General features: G+C 68.8%; 1 protein-coding gene across 1 annotated transcript in view; it reads left to right on the forward strand.

Moving 5' to 3' along the window:
* FLNC (filamin C) overlaps positions 1-23409 on the forward strand; it is a gene marked incomplete at its 5' end in the record, with an annotated part of 47160 nt that overhangs the window by 4856 nt on the left and 18895 nt on the right. The window contains 25 exon segments of the mRNA XM_082309608.1: positions 97-194; positions 295-445; positions 1334-1452; positions 1563-1640; positions 1785-1947; positions 3444-3644; positions 4957-5094; positions 6127-6253; positions 7274-7410; positions 8454-8647; positions 9601-9714; positions 10514-10657; positions 11088-11211; positions 11918-12078; positions 12187-12277; positions 13019-13188; positions 14414-14531; positions 15144-15406; positions 16477-17074; positions 18421-18594; positions 19165-19327; positions 20041-20201; positions 21193-21360; positions 22513-22636; positions 22732-22888. Of these exon segments, the coding sequence (XP_082165734.1) occupies positions 97-194; positions 295-445; positions 1334-1452; positions 1563-1640; positions 1785-1947; positions 3444-3644; positions 4957-5094; positions 6127-6253; positions 7274-7410; positions 8454-8647; positions 9601-9714; positions 10514-10657; positions 11088-11211; positions 11918-12078; positions 12187-12277; positions 13019-13188; positions 14414-14531; positions 15144-15406; positions 16477-17074; positions 18421-18594; positions 19165-19327; positions 20041-20201; positions 21193-21360; positions 22513-22636; positions 22732-22888 (4136 nt within the window).

Below are 23409 nucleotides of genomic sequence, written 5' to 3' on the forward strand. Positions count from 1 at the left end.
AAGCTGTGGGAGCAAGAGGGCGCGGGGGTGGGAAGGGGGGTGCTGACCCCCGGCGGGATGGGGGTGCCCGCCTGATGCCCCCCCCCCCCATACCAGGTCTGTGCCCGGACTGGGAGAGCTGGGACCCCAACCAGCCGGTGCAGAACGCCCGGGAGGCCATGCAGCAGGCTGACGACTGGCTGGGCGTCCCCCAGGTACTGGGAGCACTGGGAGAGCCCGGCGTCCCCAGAGAGGGGCCCCTGGGCGGGCGGCAGGAGGGGCTGACGGGCGTCGGGGTGTCCCTGTCCCCCCCAGGTGATCGCCCCCGAGGAGATCGTGGACCCCAACGTGGACGAGCACTCGGTGATGACCTACCTCTCCCAGTTCCCCAAGGCCAAGCTGAAGCCGGGGGCCCCCCTGCGCGCACGGCAGCCCCAGCCCGCGCGCGCCCGCGCCTACGGGCCCGGTACGGGGGGACGCGGGGCCGGGGCGGGGTGGCGTGGGGGGACACCGTGGTCGTGGGCATGGGGGGACATGGGGGGACACCGTGGTCATGGACGTGGGGGGCATGGGGAGCATGGGGAGACATGGGGTGGCATGGGGGGACACCGTGGTCGTGGACGTGGGGGGCATGGGGGGCATGGGGTGGCATGGGGGGGCACCGTGGTCATGGACATGGGGGGACATGGGGGGACAGGGTGGCCAGGGATGGGGGTGGCGTGAGGGGACACCGTGGTCATGGGCATGGGGGGGCATGGGGTGGCATGGGGGGACACCGTGGTCATGGACATGGAGGGACATGGGGGTGGCATGGGGGGACACCGTGTTTGTGGGCATGGGAAGCATGGGGGGACGTGGGGGGACACCGTGGTCGTGGACGTGGGGGGCATGGGGGGACATGGGGTGGCGTGGGAGGACACCGTGGTCATGGGCATGGGGGGACATGGTGGCCAGGGATGGAGGTGGCATGGGGGGACACCGTGGTCATGGACAAGGGGGGACATGGGGGACACGGTGGCCAGGCACAGGGGTGGCATGGGGGGACAGCATGGTCACGGACATGGGGGGGCATGGGGCAGGGCAAGGGGGGACACGGGGGGGGACACGGGGACCAGGCACAGGGGTGACACGGCACGAGGGTGACCCCCAGGGTCCCCCCCAACCCCAGGGTCCCCCCCGTGCCCAGGGACCCCCCCCAAAGTCCCCTCCACACCTGGGGGTCCCCAGGGACCCCCCGCCACCTCCAAGGGCCACCTGGATGTCCCAGGCTGTGGGGGGCTGGGGGGGCGCGGGGGTCGGGGTGCCCGCCCTGGGGCGATGGGGGGGGGCCACCCTGACCCCCGGGGTCCCGCAGGCATCGAGCCCCAGGGCAACGTGGTGCTGAAGCCGGCGCAGTTCACGGTGGAGACCCTCGAGGCGGGGGTGGGCGAGGTCCTGGTCTACGTCGAGGACCCCGAGGGTCACACCGAGGAGGTAAGGGTGGGGGGCACCCCGACGCCTGGGTCCCCCCAGCGCCCCCCTGGGTGGGCGTCCCCCCATCTCTCCGTGTCACCTCTCTCCATTTTTTGGGGGGTTCCTGCCAGGCCAAGGTGGTCCCCAACAACGACAAGAAGAGGACGTACAGCGTCACCTACGTGCCCAAGGTCGGGGGGCTGCACAAGGTGAGCACCCACCCGTCCGCGTCCCAGGGGTCCCTGGGCGAGGGGGGGGGTCCCCCGCTTCGTGTCCCCTCTGGCGTGGTCACCGGGGTGCCCTGGGTTGGCGGTGGGGGACGCGGGCACCCCTGACCCCTCCGTGTCCCGCAGGTGACGGTGCTGTTCGCGGGGCAGAACATCGACAAGAGCCCCTTCGGCGTCAACGTGGGCATGGCCCTCGGGGACGCCAGCAAGGTGACGGCGCGCGGCCCCGGCCTGGAGCCCGTCGGCAACGTGGCCAACAAGCCCACCTACTTCGACATCTACACCGCAGGTGGGCTCTGGTGGCCACCGCGCGGGGAGGGGGGGGTCACCGCTCCGGGCAGGTGCGGGGACGTTGGCGTGGCCCGGTGGCACTGAGGTGTGGCATGGCCGTGGTGGTGCTGGGTGGCATTGAGGGCATGTCTTCATGGTGGCGTGGCCGTGGGATGGCCTGGTGGCTCTGGGGACGCGTTCTCATGGCGGCGTGGCCGTGGCGTGGCTTAGTGGCACTGAGACCGTGTCCTTCTCATGGCATGGCCGTGGGATGGCCTGGTGGCTCTGGGGACGTGTCTTCCTGGCAGCATGGCCATGGCGTGGCCTGGTGGCACTGAGACTGTGTCCTCATGGTGGCATGGCCATGGGATGGCTGGGTGGCACTGAGGCCACATCCTCCTGGTGGCATGGCCGTGACATGGCTTTGTGGCTCTGGAGCCACGTCCTCATGGTGGCATGGCCATGGCATGGCTGGGTGGCACTGAGACTGTGTCCTTGTGGCCATGGGATGGCCTGGTGGCTCTGGGGCCATGTCCTCATGGTGGCATGGCCATAGTGGTGCTGGGTGGCACTGAGGCCACCTCCTCATGGTGGCATGGCCATAGGATGGCCTGGTGGCTCTGGGGCCGTGTCCTCATGGTGGCGTGGCCATGGCATGGCCTGGTGGCTCTGGTGGCATGGCCATAGCATGGCCTGGAGGCCTGGGTACCACGTTCTCATGCTGGCATGGCCGGGTGGCACTGATATCATGTCCTTATGGTGCCACAGCAATGACGTGGCTGGGTGGCACTGAGCCCGTGTCCTTGCCCTGGCTTGGCCGGGTGGTCCCCACTGTGTCATGGCCTGGTGGCACTGGGGTCACGTCCTTGCCGTGACGTGACCAGGGGACACTGAGGTGTGGTGTGACCATGGCGTGGCCTCATGGCTCCTCCTGGTGGCATGGCCCTGGCATGGCAGGCGGCTCTGGGGCCACGTCTTTATGGTGGCACGGCCATGGGATGGCCTGGTGGCACTGAGGCCACATCCTCATGGTGGCCTGGCCATGGCGTGGCCTTGTGGCTCTGGGGCCATGTCCTCCTGGTGGCATGGCCACGACATGGCCACAGCATGGCTTAGTGGCACTGGCACCATGTCCTCCTGGTGGCACGGCCGTGGTGTGGCCTGGTGGCTCTGGGGCCATGTTCTCATGGTGGCACGGCCATGGTGTGGCCTGGTGGCTCTGGGGCCGTGTTCTCCCGGTGGCACGGCCATGGCATGGCCTGGTGGCTCTGGGGCCGTGTTCTCCCGGTGGCACGGCCATGGCGTGGCCTGGTGGCTCTGGGGCCGTGTTCTCCTGGTGGCACGGCCGTGGCGTGGCCTGGTGGCTCTGGGGCCATGTTCTCCTGGTGGCTCTGGGGCCATGTTCTCATGGTGGCACAGCCATGGCGTGGCCTGGTGGCTCTGGGGCCGTGTTCTCCTGGTGGCACGGCCGTGGCGTGGCCTGGTGGCACTGAGCCCATGTCCTCGCGGTGGCAGGGGCTGGCCCGGGCGACGTGGGCGTGGTGATCGTGGACCCCCAGGGCCGGCGGGACACGGTGGAGGTGATGCTGGAGGACAAAGGGGACAACATCTACCGCTGCACCTACCGGCCCGTCCTGGAGGGGCCCCACACCGTCTGCGTCACCTACGCCGGCGCCCAGATCCCCAAGAGCCCCTTCACCGTCAACGTAGCTGAAGGTGAGACCTGCCCCGGGGTCCCCACCGTGGCACCCGGGGGTGGCCGTGGTGGCTCCGTGACACCCATCAATTCCCCGGGTGGCCCCATGGGACCCATCAGTGCCCACGGTGGCCCCATGGCACCCTCTGTCCCCAGGGTGACCCTGTGACACCCGTCAGTCCCAGGGTGTCCCCATGGGTCCCTTATGTCCCCAAGGTGTCCCAACGGCACCCCTCTGTCCCCAGGGTGTCCCCATGTCCCTCCACGACACCCTTATGCCCCTGGGGACCCCATGGCACCCCTCTGTCCCCAGGGTGTCCCCAGGGGTCCCTTATGTCTCCAAGTTGTCCCCACGGCACCCCTCTGTCCCCAGGGTGTCCCTGTGACACCCATTAGACCCAGGGTGTCCCCATGGGTCCCTTATGTCCCCAGGGTGTCCCCATGTCCCTCCACAACACCCTTATGCCCCTGGGGACCCCATGGCACCCCTCAGTCCCCAGGGTGTCCCTATGGGTCCCTTATGTCCCTAGAGTGTCCCCATGGCACCCTTATGCCCCTGGGGACGCTGTGGCACCCCTCGGTCCCCAAGGTGTCCCCAGGGTGTCCCCACGTCCCTCCATGGCACCCTTATGACCCTGGGGACCCTATGGCACCCCTCTGTCCCCAGGGTGTCCCCATGGGTCCCTTATGTCCCCAAGGTGTCCCTATGACACCCCTCTGTCCCCAGGGTGTCCCCATGGGTCCCTTGTGTCCCCATGGGTCCCTTATGTCCCTAGGGTGTCCCCAGGGTGCCCCCATGACACTCTCATGCCCCTGGGGACCCCATGGCACCCCCTGATCCCCAGGGTGTCCCCATGTCCCTCCATGGCACCCTTATGCCCCTGGGGACCCCATGGCACCCCTCTGTCCCCATGGGTCCCTTGTGTCCCCATGGGTCCCTTATGTCCCTAGGGTGTCCCCAGGGTGCCCCCATGACACCCTCATGCCCCTGGGGACCCCATGGCACCCCTTGATCCCCAGGGTGTCCCCATGTCCCTCCATGGCACCCTTATGCCCCTGGGGACCCCATGGCACCCCTCTGTCCCCAGGGTGTCCCCATGGGTCCCTTACGTTCCCAGGGTGTCCCCATGACACCCTCATGCCTCCGGGGACCCCATGACACCCCTCTGTCCCCAGGCTGTCCCCTTATGTCCCCAAGGTGTCCCCATATCCCCCCTCTGCCCCCACCCCGCGCCCCCAGCGGTGCCCGTAAGCCCTTCCCTGGGTGGGGTGGACACCCCAGCCCGGGCCCCCCCAGCACCCATGGGTGCTGAGGGTGCCGCCGTGCCGCAGCGTGCACCCCCTCGGCGTGCCGGGCCACCGGCCGGGGGCTGCAGCCCAAGGGCGTGCGGGTGCGGGAGACGGCCGACTTCAGGGTGCTCACCAAGGGCGCCGGCACCGGGGAGCTGCGGGTGCTCGTCAAGGGGCCCAGTGAGTGTGCGAGGGCGCGGCTGGGGGTGCGAGGGCGTGGGTGCGAGGGCGTGGGTGCAAGAAAGGGTGTCCATGCAAAGGGCGGGGGCGTGCAAGGACGTGGGTGCAAAGGGTGCGGGTGCAAGGGTGCAGGGACATGGGTGCATGCAAAGGGTGGGTGTGCAAGGAAGTGGGGGTACAAGGGCAGGGGTGTGCAAGGACATGGGTGCATGCAAAGGCGTGGGTGTGCCAAGGGTGCGGGTGCAAGGACATGGGTGCATGCAAAGGGCAGGTGTGCAAGGACGTGGGTGCAAGGGCAGGGGTGTGCATGAATGTGGGTGCAAAGGGGGGTGTTCAAGGGTGCAGGGACACAGGCGCAAGGAAGGGTGTGTATGCAAAGGATGGGGCAAGGGTGGGTGTGCAAGGATGTGGGTGCAAAGGGTGCGAGTGCAAGGCTGCAAGGACATGGGTGCAAGGAAGGGCGTGCATGCAAAGGGCAGGGGTGGGCAACGGTGGGTGTGCAAGGGAAGGGGTGTGCAAGGACATGGGTGCAAAGGGTGCGGGTGCAAGGGTGCAGGGACATGGGTGCATGCAAAGGGTGGGTGTGCAACGGAGTGGGGGTGCAAGGGCAGGGGTGTGCAAGGACATGGGTGCAAAGGGTGCAGGTGCAGGGACATGGGTGTGTGCAAAGGGTGGATGTGCAAGGGTGTGTGGGTGCAAGGGGCAAGTACAATGGTGGGCGTGCAAGGGCAGGGGTGCGCAAGGGTGCGGGTGCAAGGGTGCAGGGGCATGGGTGCATGCAAAGGGCAGGTGTGCAAGTGCATGGGTGCAAGGGCAGGGGTGTGCAAGCACGTGGGTGCAAAGGGGGGGCGTGCAAGGGTGTGGGTGCAAGGAAGGGTGTGCATGCAAAGGGCAGGGGTGTGCAAGGACGTGGGTGCAAAGGGGAGGCACGCGAGGGTGCGGCTGCAGGGACATGGGTGCAAGGAAGGGTGCGGGCATGCAAAGGGCGGGCGTGCAAGGGCGCGGGCGTGCAAGGGCCTGTCCTGTCCGCAGAGGGCACGGAGGAGCCGGTGAAGGTGCGGGACGCGGGCGACGGCGTCTACGAGTGCGAGTACCACCCCATGGTGCCCGGCAAGTACCAGGTGGCCATCACCTGGGGTGGCTACGCCATCCCCCGCAGGTCAGCTGACCCCCCCCACCCATGGGACCCCCCCCCCCCCCCGCACCCACCCCCACCCCCGGGAGCCTGGGGGGGGCTGGGTGCAGACGCGGGGGGTCCCCCCCGCGTCTGCACCCAGCCCCCCCCAGGCTCCCGGGGGTGGGGGGAATGTGCAAGGGGGGGGTGCGTGCAAAGGGGGGGGGGCGTGCGAGGCGCGTGGAGGGTGTGCAAGGGGGTGTGCATGCGCGGGGGGGGCGTGCATGGTGTGCAAGGGGTGTGCAAGGTACGAGCAAGGCACGTGGAGGGTGTGCGTGGTGTGCAAGGGGCGTGCAAGGAACAAGCAGGGCACGGGGAGGGTGTGCAAGGGGCATGCAAGGTGTGCAAGGGGCATGCAAGGTATGTGGGGGGCGTGCATGGTGTGCAAGGGGCGTGCAAGGTACAAGCAAGGCGCGTGGAGGGTGTGCAAGGAGCGTGCATGGTGTGCGAGGAGCGTGCAAGGGGGTGTGCAAGGCACATGCAAGGCACATGGGGGTGCGCAAGGGAGCTTGCATGTGGGGAGCACGCAAGGCACGCGCAAGGCGTGTGGCGGGCGTGCAAGGGAGGTGCCTAGCACACAAGGAGCGTGCAAGGGGGTGTGCAAGGCAGGTGGAGGGCGTGCAAGGTGCGTGGAGGGCGTGCAAGGTGCATGGCGGGTGTGCAAGGGGCACGCGTGGCATCTGATGGGTGCGCAATAGGTGCGAGGGGCGTGCGAGGGGGTGTGCAAGCCACGTGGAGGGCGTGTAAGGTGCATGGAGGGTGTGCAAGGGGCACGCGTGGCACGTGACGGGTGCGCAATAGGTGGGAGGGGTGTGCAAGGGGGCGTGCAAGGCTCATGGCGGGTGTGCAAGGTGCACACGTGGTCTGCGAGGGGCGCGCGAGGGGCACGCGAGGGGCGCGCGAGGGGTGCGAGGGGCGCGCGATGGGCGTGCGAGGGGTGCGAGGGGCGTGCGAGGGGCGTGCGAGGGGCGTGCGAGGGCGGCGGCGCTGACGCGGTGCCCGCAGCCCCTTCGAGGTGCAGGTGGCCCCCGAGGCGGGCGCCCAGAAGGTGCGGGCCTGGGGGCCGGGGCTGGAGGGCGGCGTGGTGGGGAAGTCGGCCGACTTCGTGGTGGAGGCCGTCGGCACCGAAGTCGGCACCTTGGGTGAGCGGGGGCACGGGGACGCGGCGGGGGGCACCGTGGTGGGGACGTGGGGACGGGGTGGGGGGCACCGTGGTGGGGACGTGGGGACGCGTTGGGTGGCACCATGGTGGGGACGTGGGGACGGGGTGGGGGGCACCGTGGTGGGGACGCGGGGACGCGTTGGGTGGCACCGTGGTGGGGACGTGGGGACGGGGTGGGGGGCACCATGGTGGGGACGTGGGCATGGGGTGAGGGGCACCGTGGTGGGGACACGGCAGGTGGCACCATGGTGGGGACGTGGGTATGGAGTGGGTGACGCTGTGATGGGGACACATTGGGTGGCACCGTGGTGGGGATGTGGGCACGGGGTGGGGGACACCGTGGTGGGGACGTGGGGACACGTTGGGTGGCACCGTGGTGGAGACGTGGGCATGGGGTGGGGGACACCGTGGTGGGGACATGGGGACACATTGGGTGACACCATGGTGGGTACGTGGGTATGGGGTGGGGGACGCCGTGGTGGGGACGTGGGCACGGAGTAGGTGCCACCCTGTTGGGGACATGGGGACAGGCTGTAGGGCACCGCAGAGGCCACAGGCTGGGGGACACCACACTGGGGACACGGACACGGGCTGGGGGTCACCACCACGGGGACACAGAGGGTGGCACCGCCATGGGGATGTGGGCACGGCCTAGGTGCCACCATGATGGGGACATGGGCACGGGCTGGGGGTGACCACAATGGAGACAAGGGCTGGGGGGCCACCACCATGGGGACATGGACATGGACATGTACGGGGTGGCACCTGGGGACGTGGGCACAGACGGGGGGACACCACAGCGGAGATGGGGACGTGGACTGGGGGGCCACCACCATGGGGACATGGGCGTTGAGACACACGGGGTGGCACCACCACGGGGACGTGGGCACGGCCTAGGTGCCACCACGATGGGGACACGGGTGCAGACCGGGGCCGCGGGCACGGGGGTGACGCGGCACTGGGGGACGCGGGCGGGTCACCGGGAGGACGGTGTCACCCGACGGTGCCCCCGCCGTCCCCCAGGCTTCTCCATCGAGGGCCCGTCGCAGGCCAAGATCGAGTGCGACGACAAGGGGGACGGCTCCTGCGACGTGCGCTACTGGCCCACGGAGGCGGGGGACTACGCCGTCCACGTGGTCTGCGACGACGAGGACATCAAGGACAGCCCCTTCATCGCCCACATCCTGCCCGCCCCCGGAGACTCCTGGCCCGAGAAGGTAGCGCCGCGCCCCGTAGCACCCCGCCGTGCCCCATTGCACCCCATAGAACCCCATTGCACCCTGTAGAACCCCTTTGCACCCCATAGCACCCCGCTGCACCCCGTTGCACTCTGTAGAACCCCGCTGCTCCCCTTTGCACCCCATAGAACCCCTTTGCACCCCATAGCACCCCGCCGTGCCCCATTGCACCCCATAGCACCCTGCTGCGCCCCATAGCACCCCGCTGCACCCCGTTGCACTCCGTAGAACCCCGCTGCTCCCCATAGCACCCCGCTGCACCCCGTTGCACTCCGTAGAACCCCGCTGCACCCCATAGCACCCCGCTGTGCCCCATTGCACCCCATAGCACCCTGCTGCGCCCCATAGCACCCCGCTGCACCCCATTGCACCCCGTAGAACCCAGCTGTGCCCCATTGCACCCTGCTGCACCCCATTGCACCCCGTAGAACCCCGCTGCGCCCCATTGCACCCCTCCGCGCCCTGTATCACCCCGCTGTGCCCCATTGCACCCTGCCGTGCCCCATTGCACCCTGCTGCACCCCATTGCAACCCGTAGCACCCTGCTGCGCCCCATTGCACCCCATAGCACCCCGCCATGCCCCATTGCACCCCGTAGAACCCCGCTGTGCCCCATAGCACCCCGTTGCACCCCGTTGCACTCCATAGCACCCCACTGTGCCCCATAGCACCCCGCTGTGCCCCATTGCACCCCCCTGCACCTCATTGAACCCCATTAACCCCCCTGTGCCCCATTGCACCCCGTAGAACCCCATTGCACCCCATAGCACCCCACTGCGCCTCATTGCACCCCGTAGCACCCTGCTGCGCCCCACTGCGCCCCACTGTGCCCCCTTCTGCCCCCCCGCACCCCCTTGCGTGGCTCTCCCCGCCCCCACCCCCACCCCGCCGGGGGTGCCGGCGCCGCCCTGACCCCCCCACCCCCCCCGCAGGTGAAGGCCTTCGGGCCGGGGCTGGAGCCCACCGGCTGCATCGTGGACCGGCCGGCAGAGTTCACCATCGACACCCGCGGCGCCGGCAAGGGCCCCCTCAAGCTCTACGCCCAGGTAGGGTGCCGACAATGGGTGCCGACAATGGGTGCCGATATTGGGCGCCGACATTGGGCGCCGTTGAGTGCTGACGGTGGGCGCCATTGGGCGCCATTGGGTGCCGTTGGGTGCCATTGAGTGCCGTTGTGTGCCTTTGGGCGCCATTGAGTGCCGTTGGGTGCCGTTGGGTGCCATTGTGTGCCGTTGGGCGCCATTGGGCGCCACTGAGTGCCATTGGGCGCCGTTGGGTGCCATTGAGCGCCATTGGGTGCCATTGAGCGCCATTGGGTGCCATTGAGTGCCGTTGTGTGCCGTTGGGCGCCATTGAGTGCCGTTGTGTGCCGTTGGGCGCCATTGAGTGCCGTTGGGCGCCATTGAGTGCCGTTGGGCACCATTGGGCGCCATTGCGTGCCGTTGGGCGCCATTGAGTGCCATTGGGCGCCGTTGGGCACCATTGAGTGCCGTTGTGTGCCTTTGGGCGCCATTGAGTGCCGTTGGGTGCCTTTGGGTGCCATTGTGTGCCTTTGGGTGCCGTTGGGCGCCATTGAGTGCCATTGGGTGCCGTTGGGCGCCATTGAGTGCCGTTGGGCGCCATTGAGTGCCGTTGGGCGCCTTTGGGCGCCTTTGGGCGCCATTGAGTGCCGTTGGGTGCCGTTGGGTGCCATTGTGTGCCTTTGGGTGCCGTTGGGCGCCATTGAGTGCCGTTGGGCGCCATTGAGTGCCATTGGGTGCTGTTGGGCGCCACTGAATGCCATTGGGTGCTGTTGGGTGCCGTTGGGTGCTGGCGGGTCCCCTCACCCCCACCCGGTGCCCGTAGGACGCCGAGGGCTTCCCCATCGACATCAAGGTGAAGGACAACGGGGACGGCACCTACCGCTGCGTCTACGTACCCACCAAGGCCATCAAGCACACCGTCATCGTCACCTGGGGGGGCGTCACCACCCCCCGCAGCCCCTTCCGCGTGGGTGCCATGGGCGGCCCATGGGGTGCTGGGGTGGCCGTGGGGGGCCCGTGGGGTGCTGGGGATGGAGATGGGGGTCCCAGACCCATGAGGTGCTGGGGTGGCCGTGGGGGGCCCGTGGGGTGCTGGGCATGGAGATGGGGGTCCATGGGGTGATGGAGATGGGGGTCCCATGGGGATGGGGTGCCAGGGTGGGGCTGGGGGTCCCATGGGGTGATGGGGATGGAGACAGGGTGCCAGGGGTGGAGATAGGGGTCCCATGGGGTGATGGACATGGGGATGAGGTGCTGGGCATGGAGATGGGGGTCCCGGACCCATAGGGTGCTGGGGTGGGGAAGGGGGTCCCATGGGGTGACGGACGCGGGGACGGGGTGCCAAGGGTGCAGACGGCACCCCGGGTGCCCGCTGGCGACGCTCCACGTGCCCACAGGTGAACGTGGGCGAGGGCAGCCACCCCGGCAAGGTGAAGGTCTACGGGCCGGGCGTGGAGAAGACGGGGCTGAAGGCCAACGAGCCCACCTACTTCACCGTCGACTGCAGCGAGGCCGGGCAGGGTGGGTACCCACCGCGGGGGGCACCCGGCACCCACGGGGACCCCTCTGTGGGCATGACACCCATGTCCTTCATCCCTGGTCCTGGTCCGTCATCCCTGGTCCTGCTCCTTCATCCCTGCTCCTTCATCCCTGGTCCTGGTCCTTCATCCCTGGTCCTGGTCCTGGTCCTTCATCCCTGGTCCATCATCCCTGGTCCTGGTCCATCACCCCTGCTCCTTCATCCCTGGTCCCATTCCATCATCCTGCTCCTTCATCCTTGGTCCTGCTCCTTCATCCTTGGTCCTTCATCCCTGCTCCCAGTCCATCACCCCTGGTCCATGGTCCTGCTCCTTCATCCCTGCTCCATCATCCCTGCTCCTTCACCCCTGGTCCTGCTCCTTCACCCCTGCTCCTTCACTCTTGGTCCCATTCCATCATCCTGCTCCTTCACCCCTGCTCCTTCATCCCTGGTCCTGGTCCTTCATCCCTGCTCCATCATCCTTGGTCCTGCTCCTTCATCCCTGGTCCAAGTCCTTCACCCCTGCTCCTTCATCCCTGGTCCCAGTCCATCATCCTGCTCCCTCATCCCTGGTCCTGCTCCCTCATCCCTGGTCCTTCATCCATCCCCGGTCCTGCTCCACCCCGATGTCCCTGGTCCCTCCCCGTCCCTCGGCGCCGCCCCGGAGGCGCAGGGTGCCACGGGGCTGACGGCAGGGACCCCTCACAGGTGACGTCAGCATCGGCATCAAGTGCGCCCCGGGCGTGGTGGGGCCGCTGGAGGCCGACATTGACTTTGACATCATCAAGAACGACAACGACACCTTCACGGTGAAGTACACCCCGCCGGGCGCCGGCCTCTACACCATCATGGTCCTCTTCGCCAACCAGGTAGCGGGCACCCGTCCCCCCCCGCCGGCCCCCCGCCGGGTGACGTCACCCGCTGAGGTCATCCGGGGCGGGGGGCTCTGTCCACGGCGTCGCCCTCTCCCCCCGCAGGAGATCCCCAGCAGCCCCTTCCGCATCAGGGTGGACCCCTCCCACGACGCCAGCAAGGTCAAGGCTGAGGGACCCGGGCTCAGCCGGACGGGTGAGGGGGGACGGGGCGCCGTGGGGCGGGGGCTGGGGGGCAGGGGCCGCGGGTGCCGTGGGGCTGGGTGTCTGTGGGTCCGTGTCCGTGGGTGCCGTGGGTCCATGTCCGTGGGTGCCGTGGGTCCATGTCCGTGGGTGTCTGTGTGTCCGTGTCCGTGGGTGCCGTAGGTCCGTGTCTGTGGGTCTGTGTCCTTGGGTGCCGTGGGTCTGTGTGCATGGGTCTGCGTCTGTGGGTGCTGTGGGTCTGGGTGCCGTGGGTCCCTGGGTGCTGTGGGTCCGTGGGCACCGCGGGTCCGTGTCCGTGGGTCCATGTCTGTGGGTGCCATGGGTCCGTGTCCCTGGGTGCCGCGGGTCTGTGGGCACCGCCGGTCTGTGTCCGTGTGTCCGTGTCTGTGGGTGCCGTGGGTCCGTGTCCGTGGGTCCGTGTCCGTGGGCGCCACGGGTCTGTGTGCCCATGTCTGTGGGTGCCGCGGGTCCGTGTCCGTGGGTCCATGTCTGTGGGTGCCGCGGGTCCGTGTCCGTGGGTGCCGTGGGTCCGTGGGTGCCGTGGGTCCGTGGGTGCCGCGGGTCCGTGTCCGTGGGTCCGTGTCCGTGGGCGCCGTGGGTCTGTGTGTCCGTGTCTGTGGGTGCCGCGGGTCCGTGTCCGCGGGTCCGTGTCCGTGGGTCCGTGTCCGTGGGTCCGTGTCGGTGGGCGCCGCGGGTCCGCCCGGGCGGGCCGGTGGCTGACGGCGTGGCGCAGGCGTGGAGGTGGGGCAGCCCACCCACTTCACGGTGCAGACGAAGGGCGCGGGCAAGGCCCCGCTGGAGGTGCAGTTCGGGGGCCCCGGGCCGGGCCCCGCCGTCCGCGACTTCGAGCTCATCGACAACCACGACTACTCCTACACCGTCAAGTACAGCCCGCTGCAGCAGGTGGGCGCGGCACCGCCCCGGCGCCTCCGTCACCCCACGGTCCCCGCCATCACCCCCCATAGGGTCCCCGCCATCACCCCCCATAGCGTCCCCGTCATCACCACCCACGGTCCCTGTCACCTGCCATAGGGTCCCCATCACCCCCCCATGGTCCCCATCACCCCCATAGGGTCCCCATGGTCCCTGCCACCCCCCCACAGGGTCCCCATCACCCCCATAGGGTCCCTGTCATCACCCCCCATAGCGTCCCCATCATCACCCCCCACGGTCCCTGTCACCTGCCATAGGGTCCCCATCACCCCCCCATAGGGTCCCATCACCCCCCCATAGGGTCCCCGTCACCCCCCCATAGGGTCCCCATCACCCCCATAGGGTCCCTGTCATCCCCCATGGTCCCTGCCACCCCCCCATAGGGTCCCCGTCCCCCCCATAGGGTCCCTGCCACCCCCCCATAGGGTCCCCATCACCCCCATAGGGTCCCTGCCACCCCCCCATAGGGTCCCCATCACCCCCATAGGGTCCCCGTCACCCCCCCATGGTCCCTGCCACCCCCCCATAGGGTCCCCGTCCCCCCCATAGGGTCCCATCACCCCCCATCATCCCCATCACCCCCCCATAGGGTCCCCATCACCCCCATAGGGTCCCCGTCACCCCCATAGCGTCCCCATCATCACACCCCACAGTCCCCACCATCACCCCCCATAGGGTCCCCGTCATCACCCCCTAGGGTCCCCGTCACCCCCATAGGGTCCCTGTCACCCCAGGGACCCCCCCCCAAGCCCCGTGGGCACCCCCTGGCCCTGTGACTCTGACCCCCCAGCACCCATGGGTGCCCCCATCTCCCCCCCCAGCCCCATGGGTGCCCCCAGCCCCCCCCCAGCCCCACAGCACTCGTGGGTGCCCCCTGCCCCCCAGCACCCATGGGTGCCCCCCTCTCTCCCCCCCACCCCCATAGCACCCATGGGTGCCCCCATCTCCCCCCCCAGCACCCATGGATACCTCCCTCTCTCCCCCCCAGCCCCATAGCACCCATGGGTGCCCCCATCTCCCCCCCCAGCACCCATGGATACCTCCCTCTCCCCCCCCAGCCCCATAGCACCCATGGGTGCCCCCATCTCCCCCCCCAGCACCCACGGGTGCCCCCCACCCGCCCCCTCCCCCTGCCCCCCGCGGATGGGGGCCGGGGGGGCCCCGGCAGCACCCTAAGGCGCGGGTGCACCCGCAGGGGCCCCTGGCCGTGGTGGTCACCTACGGGGGGGACCCGGTCCCCAGGAGCCCCTTCCCCGTCACCGTCGCCCCCCCCCTGCAGCTGGGCAAGGTCAAGGTGCAGGGGCTCAACAGCAGTGAGTGGGGGTGCTGGGGGGAGGGGGCACCCTGGGGGGCTGGGGGACCCCTGGTTGTGGGGTGTCCCATGGGGTGGGGGGCACCCTGGGGGGCTGTGGGGTGAGCTGGGGGGGGGGGCACCCTGGGGGGCTGTGGGAGCCTTGGTTGTGGGGTGTCCATAGGGTGGGGGGCACCCTGGGGGGCTGTGGGACCCCTGGTTGTGGGGTGTCCCATGGGGTGGGGGGCACCCTGGGGGGCTGTGGGGTGAGCTGTGGGGTGGGGGGCACCCTGGGGGGCTGCGGGACCCTTGGTTGTGGGGTGCCCCATGGGGTTAGGGCACCCTGGGGGGCACGGGACCCCCAGATATGGGGCACCCCATAGGTGGGAGCACCCTGGGGGGCTATGGGACCCCCGGATACGGGGCGCCCCATGGGGTTAGGGCACCCTGGGGGGATTGGGACCCCCAGATATGGGGCACCCCATAGGTGGGAGCACCCTGGGGGGCTATGGGACCCCCGGATACGGGGTGCCCCATGGGGTTAGGGCACCCTGGGGGTCAGGGCCCCCCGGCCGTGGGGCGCCCCACAGGCGGGCGCCCCCCTGACCCCGCATCCCCCCCCCTCGCCCCGCAGAGGCGGAGGTGGGGCGGCCGCAGGAGTTCTCGGTGGAGGCGCAGGGGGCCGGGGGCCAGGGCAAGGTGGAGGTCAAGGTCACGGGCCCCGGCCGCCGCCCGCTGCCCTGCAGGGTGGGGCCGGCCCCGCCCGGCGGCCCCCACCCCGTCACCTTCACCCCGCCCGAGGAGGGGCCCTACCGCGTGGAGGTGGCCTACGACGGCCACCCGCTGCCCGGCAGCCCCTTCCCCGTGGAGGCCCTGCTGCCCCCCGACCCCGCCAAGGTGAGCGTGCGACACGCGCGCGGGCGCCCCGCTGCTGGCGCGGGGCCTTGCACGCCCGCCCTGCTTCGCTATGCTCCTTGCACGCCCGCCCTGCTTCGGTGCGCGCCTTGCACACCCGCCCTGCCTGCACGTGGCCTTGCACGCCCACCCTGCTTCGGTGCGCACCTTGCACGCCCGCCCTGCTTTGGTCTGCTCCTTGCACGCCCGCCCTGCCTGTGCATGCCTTGCACGCCCACCCTGCTTTGGTCTGCTCCTTGCACGCCCGCCCTGCCTGCACGTGGTCTTGCACGCCCACCCTGCTTCGGTGCACGCCTTGCACACCCACCCTGCCTGTGCATGGCCTTGCACACCCGCCCTGCCTGCACGTGGTCTTGCACGCCCGCCCTGCTTCGGTGCGCGCCTTGCACACCCACCCTGCCTGTGCATGGCCTTGCACGCCCACCCTGCCTGCACGTGGCCTTGCACGCCCGCCCTGCTTTGCTATGCTCCTTGCATGCCCACCCTGCCTGTGCATGGCCTTGCACACCCACCCTGCTTTGGTCTGCTCCTTGCACGCCCGCCCTGCCAGCACGTGGCCTTGCACGCCCGCCCTGCTTCGGTGTGCTCCTTGCACGCCCGTCCTGCCTGCACATGGCCTGGCACACCTGCCCTGCTTTGGCATGCTCCTTGCACGCCCATCCTGCCTGTGCATGGCCTTGCACGCCCACCCTGCCCGCACGTGGTCTTGCACGCCCACCCACCACACTTACTGCTAGCACAACCATCCCTTGCACACTTCCCGCCATCATACCTGTGCCTTGCACACTTACCACCAGCACCCCCATGCCTTGCACGCTTCCCACCATCATGCCTGCATCTTGCACGCTTCCCGCCATCGCCCCCGCCCCTCGCACGCGCCCGGCGCCGGTGCGGCCGCCCCTTGCACCCTTCCCGCCATCGTGCCTGTCCCTTGCACACTTACCACCAGCACCCCACCCCTTGCACCCTTCCCGCCCCTCGCTCCCAGCGCCGCCGCCCCCCGTCGCACGCGCGCGTGGCACCGCTCCCCCGACGCCCGTGCCTCCCCGCAGGTGTGCGCCTACGGGCCGGGGCTGCAGGGCGGCCGCGTCGGCACCCCGGCCCCCTTCACCATCGACACCAAGGGCGCCGGCACCGGGGGGCTGGGGCTGACGGTGGAGGGCCCCTGCGAGGCCAAGATCGAGTGCCAGGACAACGGCGACGGCTCCTGCTCCGTCTCCTACCTCCCCACCGAGCCCGGCGACTACGCCATCAACATCCTCTTCGCCGACCGGCACATCCCCGGCAGCCCCTTCAAGGCGGAGGTGACCCCCGTCTTCGATCCCAACAAGGTGACGGCCAGCGGCCCCGGTTTGGAACGCGGTAAAGCCGGCGAGGTGGCCACCTTCATGGTGGATTGCTCCAAAGCCGGCGACGCCGAACTCACCATCGAGATCATTTCGGAAGCCGGGGTGAAGGCGGAGGTGCTCATCCAGAACAACCGGGACGGCACCTACGCCATCACCTACACCCCGGCCTGCCCCGGCTCCTACACCATCACCATCAAGTACGGCGGCCACCCCGTCCCCAAGTTCCCCGTCCGTGTCACCGTCGACCCCGCCGTGGACACCAGCGGCGTCAAGGTCTACGGCAAGGGCGTGGAGCCGCGAGGTGAGGGCGAGGGGCTCCCCGGGCACCCTCATGGCCACCTCCTCCCCATGGCCACCTCCTCCCCATGGCCACTTCCTCCCCTTGGCCACTTCCTCCCCGTGGCCACCTCCTCCTCATGGCCACCTCCTCTATGGCCACCTCCCCCCCCATGGCCACCCCCTCCCCATGGGCATCTCCTCCCCATGGGCATCTCCTCCCCTTGGCCACCCCCTTCCCTTGGCCACCTCCTCCCCATGGCCACCTTCTCCCCATGGCCACCTTCTCCCCATGGCCACCTCCTCCTCATGGACATCTCCCCGTGGCCACCTCCTCCTCTTAGCCACCTCTTCCCCATGGCCACCTTCCCCCCGTGGCCACCTTCCCCCCATGGCCACCTTCTCCCCATGGCCACCCCCTCCCCTTGGCCACCCCCTCCCCATGGCCACCTTCTCCCCATGGCCACCTCCTCCTCATGGACATCTCCCCGTGGCCACCTCCTCCTCTTAGCCACCTCCTCCCCATGGCCACCTCCTCCCCTTGGCCACCTCCCCCCCGTGGCCACCCCCTCCCCATGGCCACCGCCTCCCCATGGCCACCTCCCCCCCATGGCCACCTTCTCCCCATGGCCACCTCCTCCCCTTGGCCACCCCCTCCCCATGGCCACCTTCTCCCCATGGCCACCTTCTCCCCATGGCCACCTCCTCCTCATGGACATCTCCCCGTGGCCACCTCCTCCTCTTAGCCACCTCTTCCCCATGGCCACCTTCCCCCCGTGGCCACCTTCCCCCCATGGCCACCTTCTCCCCATGGCCACCCCCTCCCCTTGGCCACCCCCTCCCCATGGCCACCTTCTCCCCATGGCCACCTCCTCCTCATGGACATCTCCCCGTGGCCACCTCCTCCTCTTAGCCACCTCCTCCCCATGGCCACCTCCTCCCCTTGGCCACCTCCCCCCCGTGGCCACCTCCCCCCCGTGGCCACCCCCTCCTCATGGCCACCCCCTCCTCATGGCCACCTCCCCCCCATGGCCACCTCCCCCCCATGGCCACCCCCTCCCCTTGGCCACCTTCTCCCTATGGCCACCTTCTCCCCATGGCCACCTCCTCCTCATGGCCACCTTCTCCCCATGGCCACCTCCTCCTCGTGGACATCTCCCCCTCATGGACATCTCCCTGTGGCCACCTCCTCCCCTTGGCCACCTCCTCCCCTTGGCCACCTTCTCCCCATGGCCACCTCCTCCCCGTGGCCACCTCCTCCCCCTGGCCCCCCCATGTGGTGGGGGGTGTCGGAGGGCAGGACCCCTCCCCGGGTGGCCCCCTCGGCGGTGGGACAGGTGCCGCCCGGGTGCTGAGGGTGCCGTGCCGCAGGGGTGCTGCGGGAGGTGGCCACCGACTTCACGGTGGACGCCCGGGCGCTCACCAAGACGGGGGGACCCCACGTCAAGGCCCGGGTGGTCAACCCCTCCGGCGCCAAGACCGACACCTACGTCACCGACCACGGCGATGGCACCTACCGCGTGGACTACACCCCCTACGAGGACGGTGAGGGACCCCAAAACCCCTGAGCCCCCCCCCCCCCCAGGGACCCCGACACCCCCAGGGGACCCCATGGACTGGTCAGATGTCCTCCATCCCCCGGGTGGGGACCCCCAGAGAGGGACCCCCGAAACCACCTCCAAGGGACCCCCAAACCCTCTGAGATCCTCCCCAAACCCCACCAAGGGACCCCAAACCCCTGAGACCCCCCAAAACTCCAATAAGGGACCCCCAAACCCCCTGAGACCCCATCAAACCCCACCAAGGGACCCCCAAACCCCTGAGACCCCCCCAAAACTCCAATAAGGGACCCCCAAACCCCCTGAGACCCCATCAAACCCCACCAAGGGACCCCCAAACCCCTGAGACCCCCCAAAACTCTGATAAGGGACCCCCAAACCCCCTGAGACCCCATCAAATCCCACCAAGGGGCCCCCAAACCCCCCCAAACCCCAACCAGGGACCCCCAAACCCTCTGAGATGCCCCCCAAACCCCACTAAGGGACCCCCAAGCCCCCCCAAGGGACCCCCAAACCCCTTGAGACCCCCCGCTATGGCGTGTCCCCACGTCCCCAGGCGTGCACCGGGTGGAGGTGACCTACGACGAGGTGGCGGTCCCCAAGAGCCCCTTCCGCGTGGGGGTGACGGAGGGCTGCGACCCCAGCCGCGTGCGGGCGCACGGGCCCGGCCTGGAGGGCGGCCTCGTCGGCAAGGCCAACCGCTTCACCGTGGAGACCAGGTGGGCACCGGGCCCCCCGGCCACCTCCGTCCCACACCACCAACCCGCCACCTCCAGCCTCTCCCATGGAGGTGCCACCTCCGTCCCATGCCACCAACCCACCATCTCCATTCCATGCCACCAACCCATCATCTCCATCCCATGCCACAGAGGTGGCACCTCCATCCGTGCCATTGGATGTGCCACCTCCATCCCATGCCACCAACCTGCCACCTCCATCCTCCTCCATGGAGGTGCCACCTCCATCCCATGCCACCAACCCGGCATCTCCATCCCATGCCATGGATGTGCCACCACTGTCCCATGCCATCACCTGCCACCTCCAGCCCCTCTCATGGATGTGCCACCTCCATCCTCTTACATTGGATGTGACATCTCCGTCCACTTGCCACCAATGTGGCACCTTTGTCCTGCTGCCATGGATGCGGCACCTCCATCTCTTGCCACCAACGTGCCATCTCCACCCCCTGCCATCGATGTGCCACCTTCCCCCCTGCCACCATCGTGGCACCTGCATCCCTCTACCATGGAGGTGCCACCTCCAGCCCCGTCCCACCAGCATGCCACCTCCCATCACCCTACCATGGAGGTGACACCTCCCATCACCCTACCATGGAGGTGGCCGCCCCCGGGCACCCACCATGGATGTGCCACCCCCACCCCAAAAGCCAGGCCACCCCCGGCAGCGTCCCTGAGCGGTGGCCTGTCCCCAGGGGCGCGGGCACCGGGGGGCTGGGCCTGGCCATCGAGGGTCCCTCCGAGGCCAAGATGTCCTGCAAGGACAACAAGGACGGGAGCTGCACGGTGGAGTACATCCCCTTCACGCCCGGCGACTACGACGTCAACATCACCTTCGGTGGCCACCCCATCCCTGGTGCGTGGGGGCCTGGGGGTGGCCGGGGGGAGCTGGGGGGCCGCAGAACCCACCGGGGTGGCCGTGGGGCGGAGATGGGTGCTGGGTGCCGGCAGGTGGAGGCGATGGTGCTGACCCCATGGCCAACCCCATGGTGACCCTGTGGCCGTGCTGGCCCCACGGCCACCCTGACCCCACGGCCACGCTGACCCCACCTGTGCCATCTCCGTGGTGTCCCCATGCCCACGCTGACCCCATGCCCACATTGACCTCACGGACACGTTGACCCCATGCCCACGTTGACCCCATGGACATGTTGACCCCATGGACACGTTGACCCCACGTTGTGCCCATGCCCATGCTGTGCTCTTGCCCACGTTGACCTCATGGCCATATTGTCCCCATGGCCATGCTGTCCTCGTGCTGTCCCCATCCCCACGTTGACCACATCCCCACGTTGACCCCATGCCCACGCTGACCCCATGGACATGTTGACCCCACACTGTGCCCATGCTGGGCCCATGCCCACGTTGACCCCATGGAGATGTTGACCCCATGGACACGCTGACCCCATGCCCATGTTGACCCCATGGACATGTTGACCCCATCTTGTGCCCATGCCCACATTGACCCCATGCCCATGCTGGCCCCATGGACACGTTGACCTCATGGAGATGTTGACCCCATGCCCATGTTGACCCCATGCCCATGCTGAGCCCGTGCCCACGTTGACCCCCATGGAGATGCTGACCCCATGGCCATGCTGTCCCTCTGCCCATACTGTCCCCATGCTCACGCTGACCCCACACCCGCGTTGACCCCATGCCCACGCTGACCCCATGCTGTCCCCACACCCACGTTGACTCCATGGCCGCATTGACCCCATGGCCATGCCATCCCCATGCTGTCCCCATGCCCACGTTGACATCATGGCCACGTTGACCCTGTGGCCATGTTGACCCCATCCTCACGCCGACCCCCTGCGCGCCCTGACCCACCCCCGCCGCCGCAGGGAGCCCCTTCCGGGTGCCGGTGAAGGACGTGGTGGACCCCAGCAAGGTCAAGTGTTCGGGGCCGGGGCTGGGCCCCAGCGTCAGGGCCCGCGTGCCCCAGACCTTCACCGTGGACTGCAGCGCCGCCGGGCTGGCGCCCCTCGAGGTCACGCTGCTGGGACCCTCCGGTACGTGGGGACACGCGGTGGGGGGCGGGGATGGAAGGGGGGGCCCTGCCCCAGGGGTGTCCCGCTCCGTGGGGCGCCCTGCCCCATGGCGTGTCCTCCTCCACGGAGCGCTCCAACCCATGGGCGTGCCTTGCCCAGGGTGTCCTGCTCCATAGGGCGTCCAGCCCCATAGAATCTACGTTCCATAGGGCGTCCTGCTCCATAGGGCATCCAGCCCCATAGATCCCACATTCCATAGGGCGTCCAACCCCATAGATCCCACATTCCATAGGGCATCCAACCCCACAGATCCTGCGTTCCATAGGGCGTCCAGCCCCATAGATCCCACATTCCATAGGGCATCCAACCCCATAGATCCCACATTCCATAGGGCATCCAACCCCATAGATCCTGCGTTCCATAGGGTGTCCAAACCCACAGATCCTGCGTTCCATAGGGCGTCCTGCTCCGTGGGGTGTCCAGCCCCATAGATCCCACATTCCATAGGGCGTCCAACCCCATAGATCCTGCGTTCCATAGGGCGTCCAGCCCCATAGATCCCACATTCCATAGGGCGTCTTGCTCCGTAGGGTGTCCAACCCGATAGATCCCACGCTCCATAGGGTGTCCTGCTCCATAGGGCATCCAGCCCCATAGATCCCATGCTCCATAGGGTGTCCAACCCCATAGATCCCACATTCCATAGGGTGTCCAGCCCCATAGATCCCATGCTCCATAGGGTGTCCTGCCCCATAGGGTGTCCTGCTCCATAGGGCATCCAGCCCCATAGATCCCACGCTCCATAGGGCGTCCAACCCCATAGATCCCACATTCCATAGGGTGTCCTGCTCCATAGATCCCGCGTTCCATAGGGTGTCCTGCTCCATAGGGCGTCCAACCCCATAGATCCCATGCTCCATAGGGTGTCCTACCCCATGGGGTGTCCTGCCCAAAGGGGGTCCTGCCCCATGGATTGCCCTGCCCTATGGATGCCCCACTCCATAGGGCATCCAACCCCATAGGTCCCACGCTCGATAGGGTGTCCTGCCCCATGGGGTGCCTTACCCAAAGGGGGTCCTGCCCCATGGGGGGTCCTGCCCCACGGGACGCTCCACCCCAGGGGCCCCCCTGCCCCACGGGGCGCCCTGCCCCACTGAGGACCGCTGCCCGCAGGTCTGGCGGAGCCGGTGGAGGTTCGTGACAACGGTGACGGCACCCACAAGGTCAACTACACCCCGGCCACCGACGGGCCCTACACCGTGGCCGTCAAATACGCCGACCAGGAGGTGCCACGCAGGTGAGGACCACCACCCTCGGGGGGGGGGACACGGGCCCCCCACCGGGGCCGGGGGGTCCCGGCGCCCCGCTGACCCCCCCCGTGCCCACCCACAGCCCCTTCAAGATCAAGGTGCTGCCCGCCCACGACGCCAGCAAGGTGCGGGCCAGCGGGCCGGGGCTGAGCGCCAGCGGCATCCCCGCCAGCCTGCCCGTCGAGTTCACCATCGACGCCCGCGACGCCGGCGAGGGGCTGCTCACCGTCCAGATCCTGGTGAGCGCCCGCCGGGGCCCGGGGGCCGCGCCGGGGGGGGCTGAGCCCCGGGGGGCGATGGGGGGCGGCTGGCACCCGTGCTATGGGGTGCTGAGCCCCATGGGGTGCCCTGGCATCCATGTCATTGGGTGCTGAGCCCCATGGGGTGCTCTGGCACCTGTGCTATGGGGTGCTGAGCCCCATACGGTGCCCTGGCATCCATGCTATGGGGTGATGAGTCCCATAGGGTGCCTTGGCACCCATGTTATGGGGTGCTGAGCCCCATAGGGTGCCCTGACATCCATGCCATTGGGTGCTGAGACCCATAGGGTGCCCTGGCACCTGCACTATGGGGTGATGAGACCCATGGGGTGCCCTGGAACCCGTGCTATGGGGTGCTGAGGCCCATAGGGTGCCCTGGCATCCATGTCATTGGGTGCTGAGACCCATAGGGTGCCCTGGCACCCGTGTTATGGGGTGCTGAGACCCATAGGGTGCCTTGGCACCCGTGCCATTGGGTGCTGAGCCCCGTAGGGTGCATG

The sequence above is a fragment of the Platalea leucorodia genome (genome assembly GCF_965183815.1).
Source record: "Platalea leucorodia genome assembly, chromosome: 4".
In the NCBI taxonomy this organism is placed as follows: Eukaryota; Metazoa; Chordata; class Aves; order Pelecaniformes; family Threskiornithidae; genus Platalea; species Platalea leucorodia.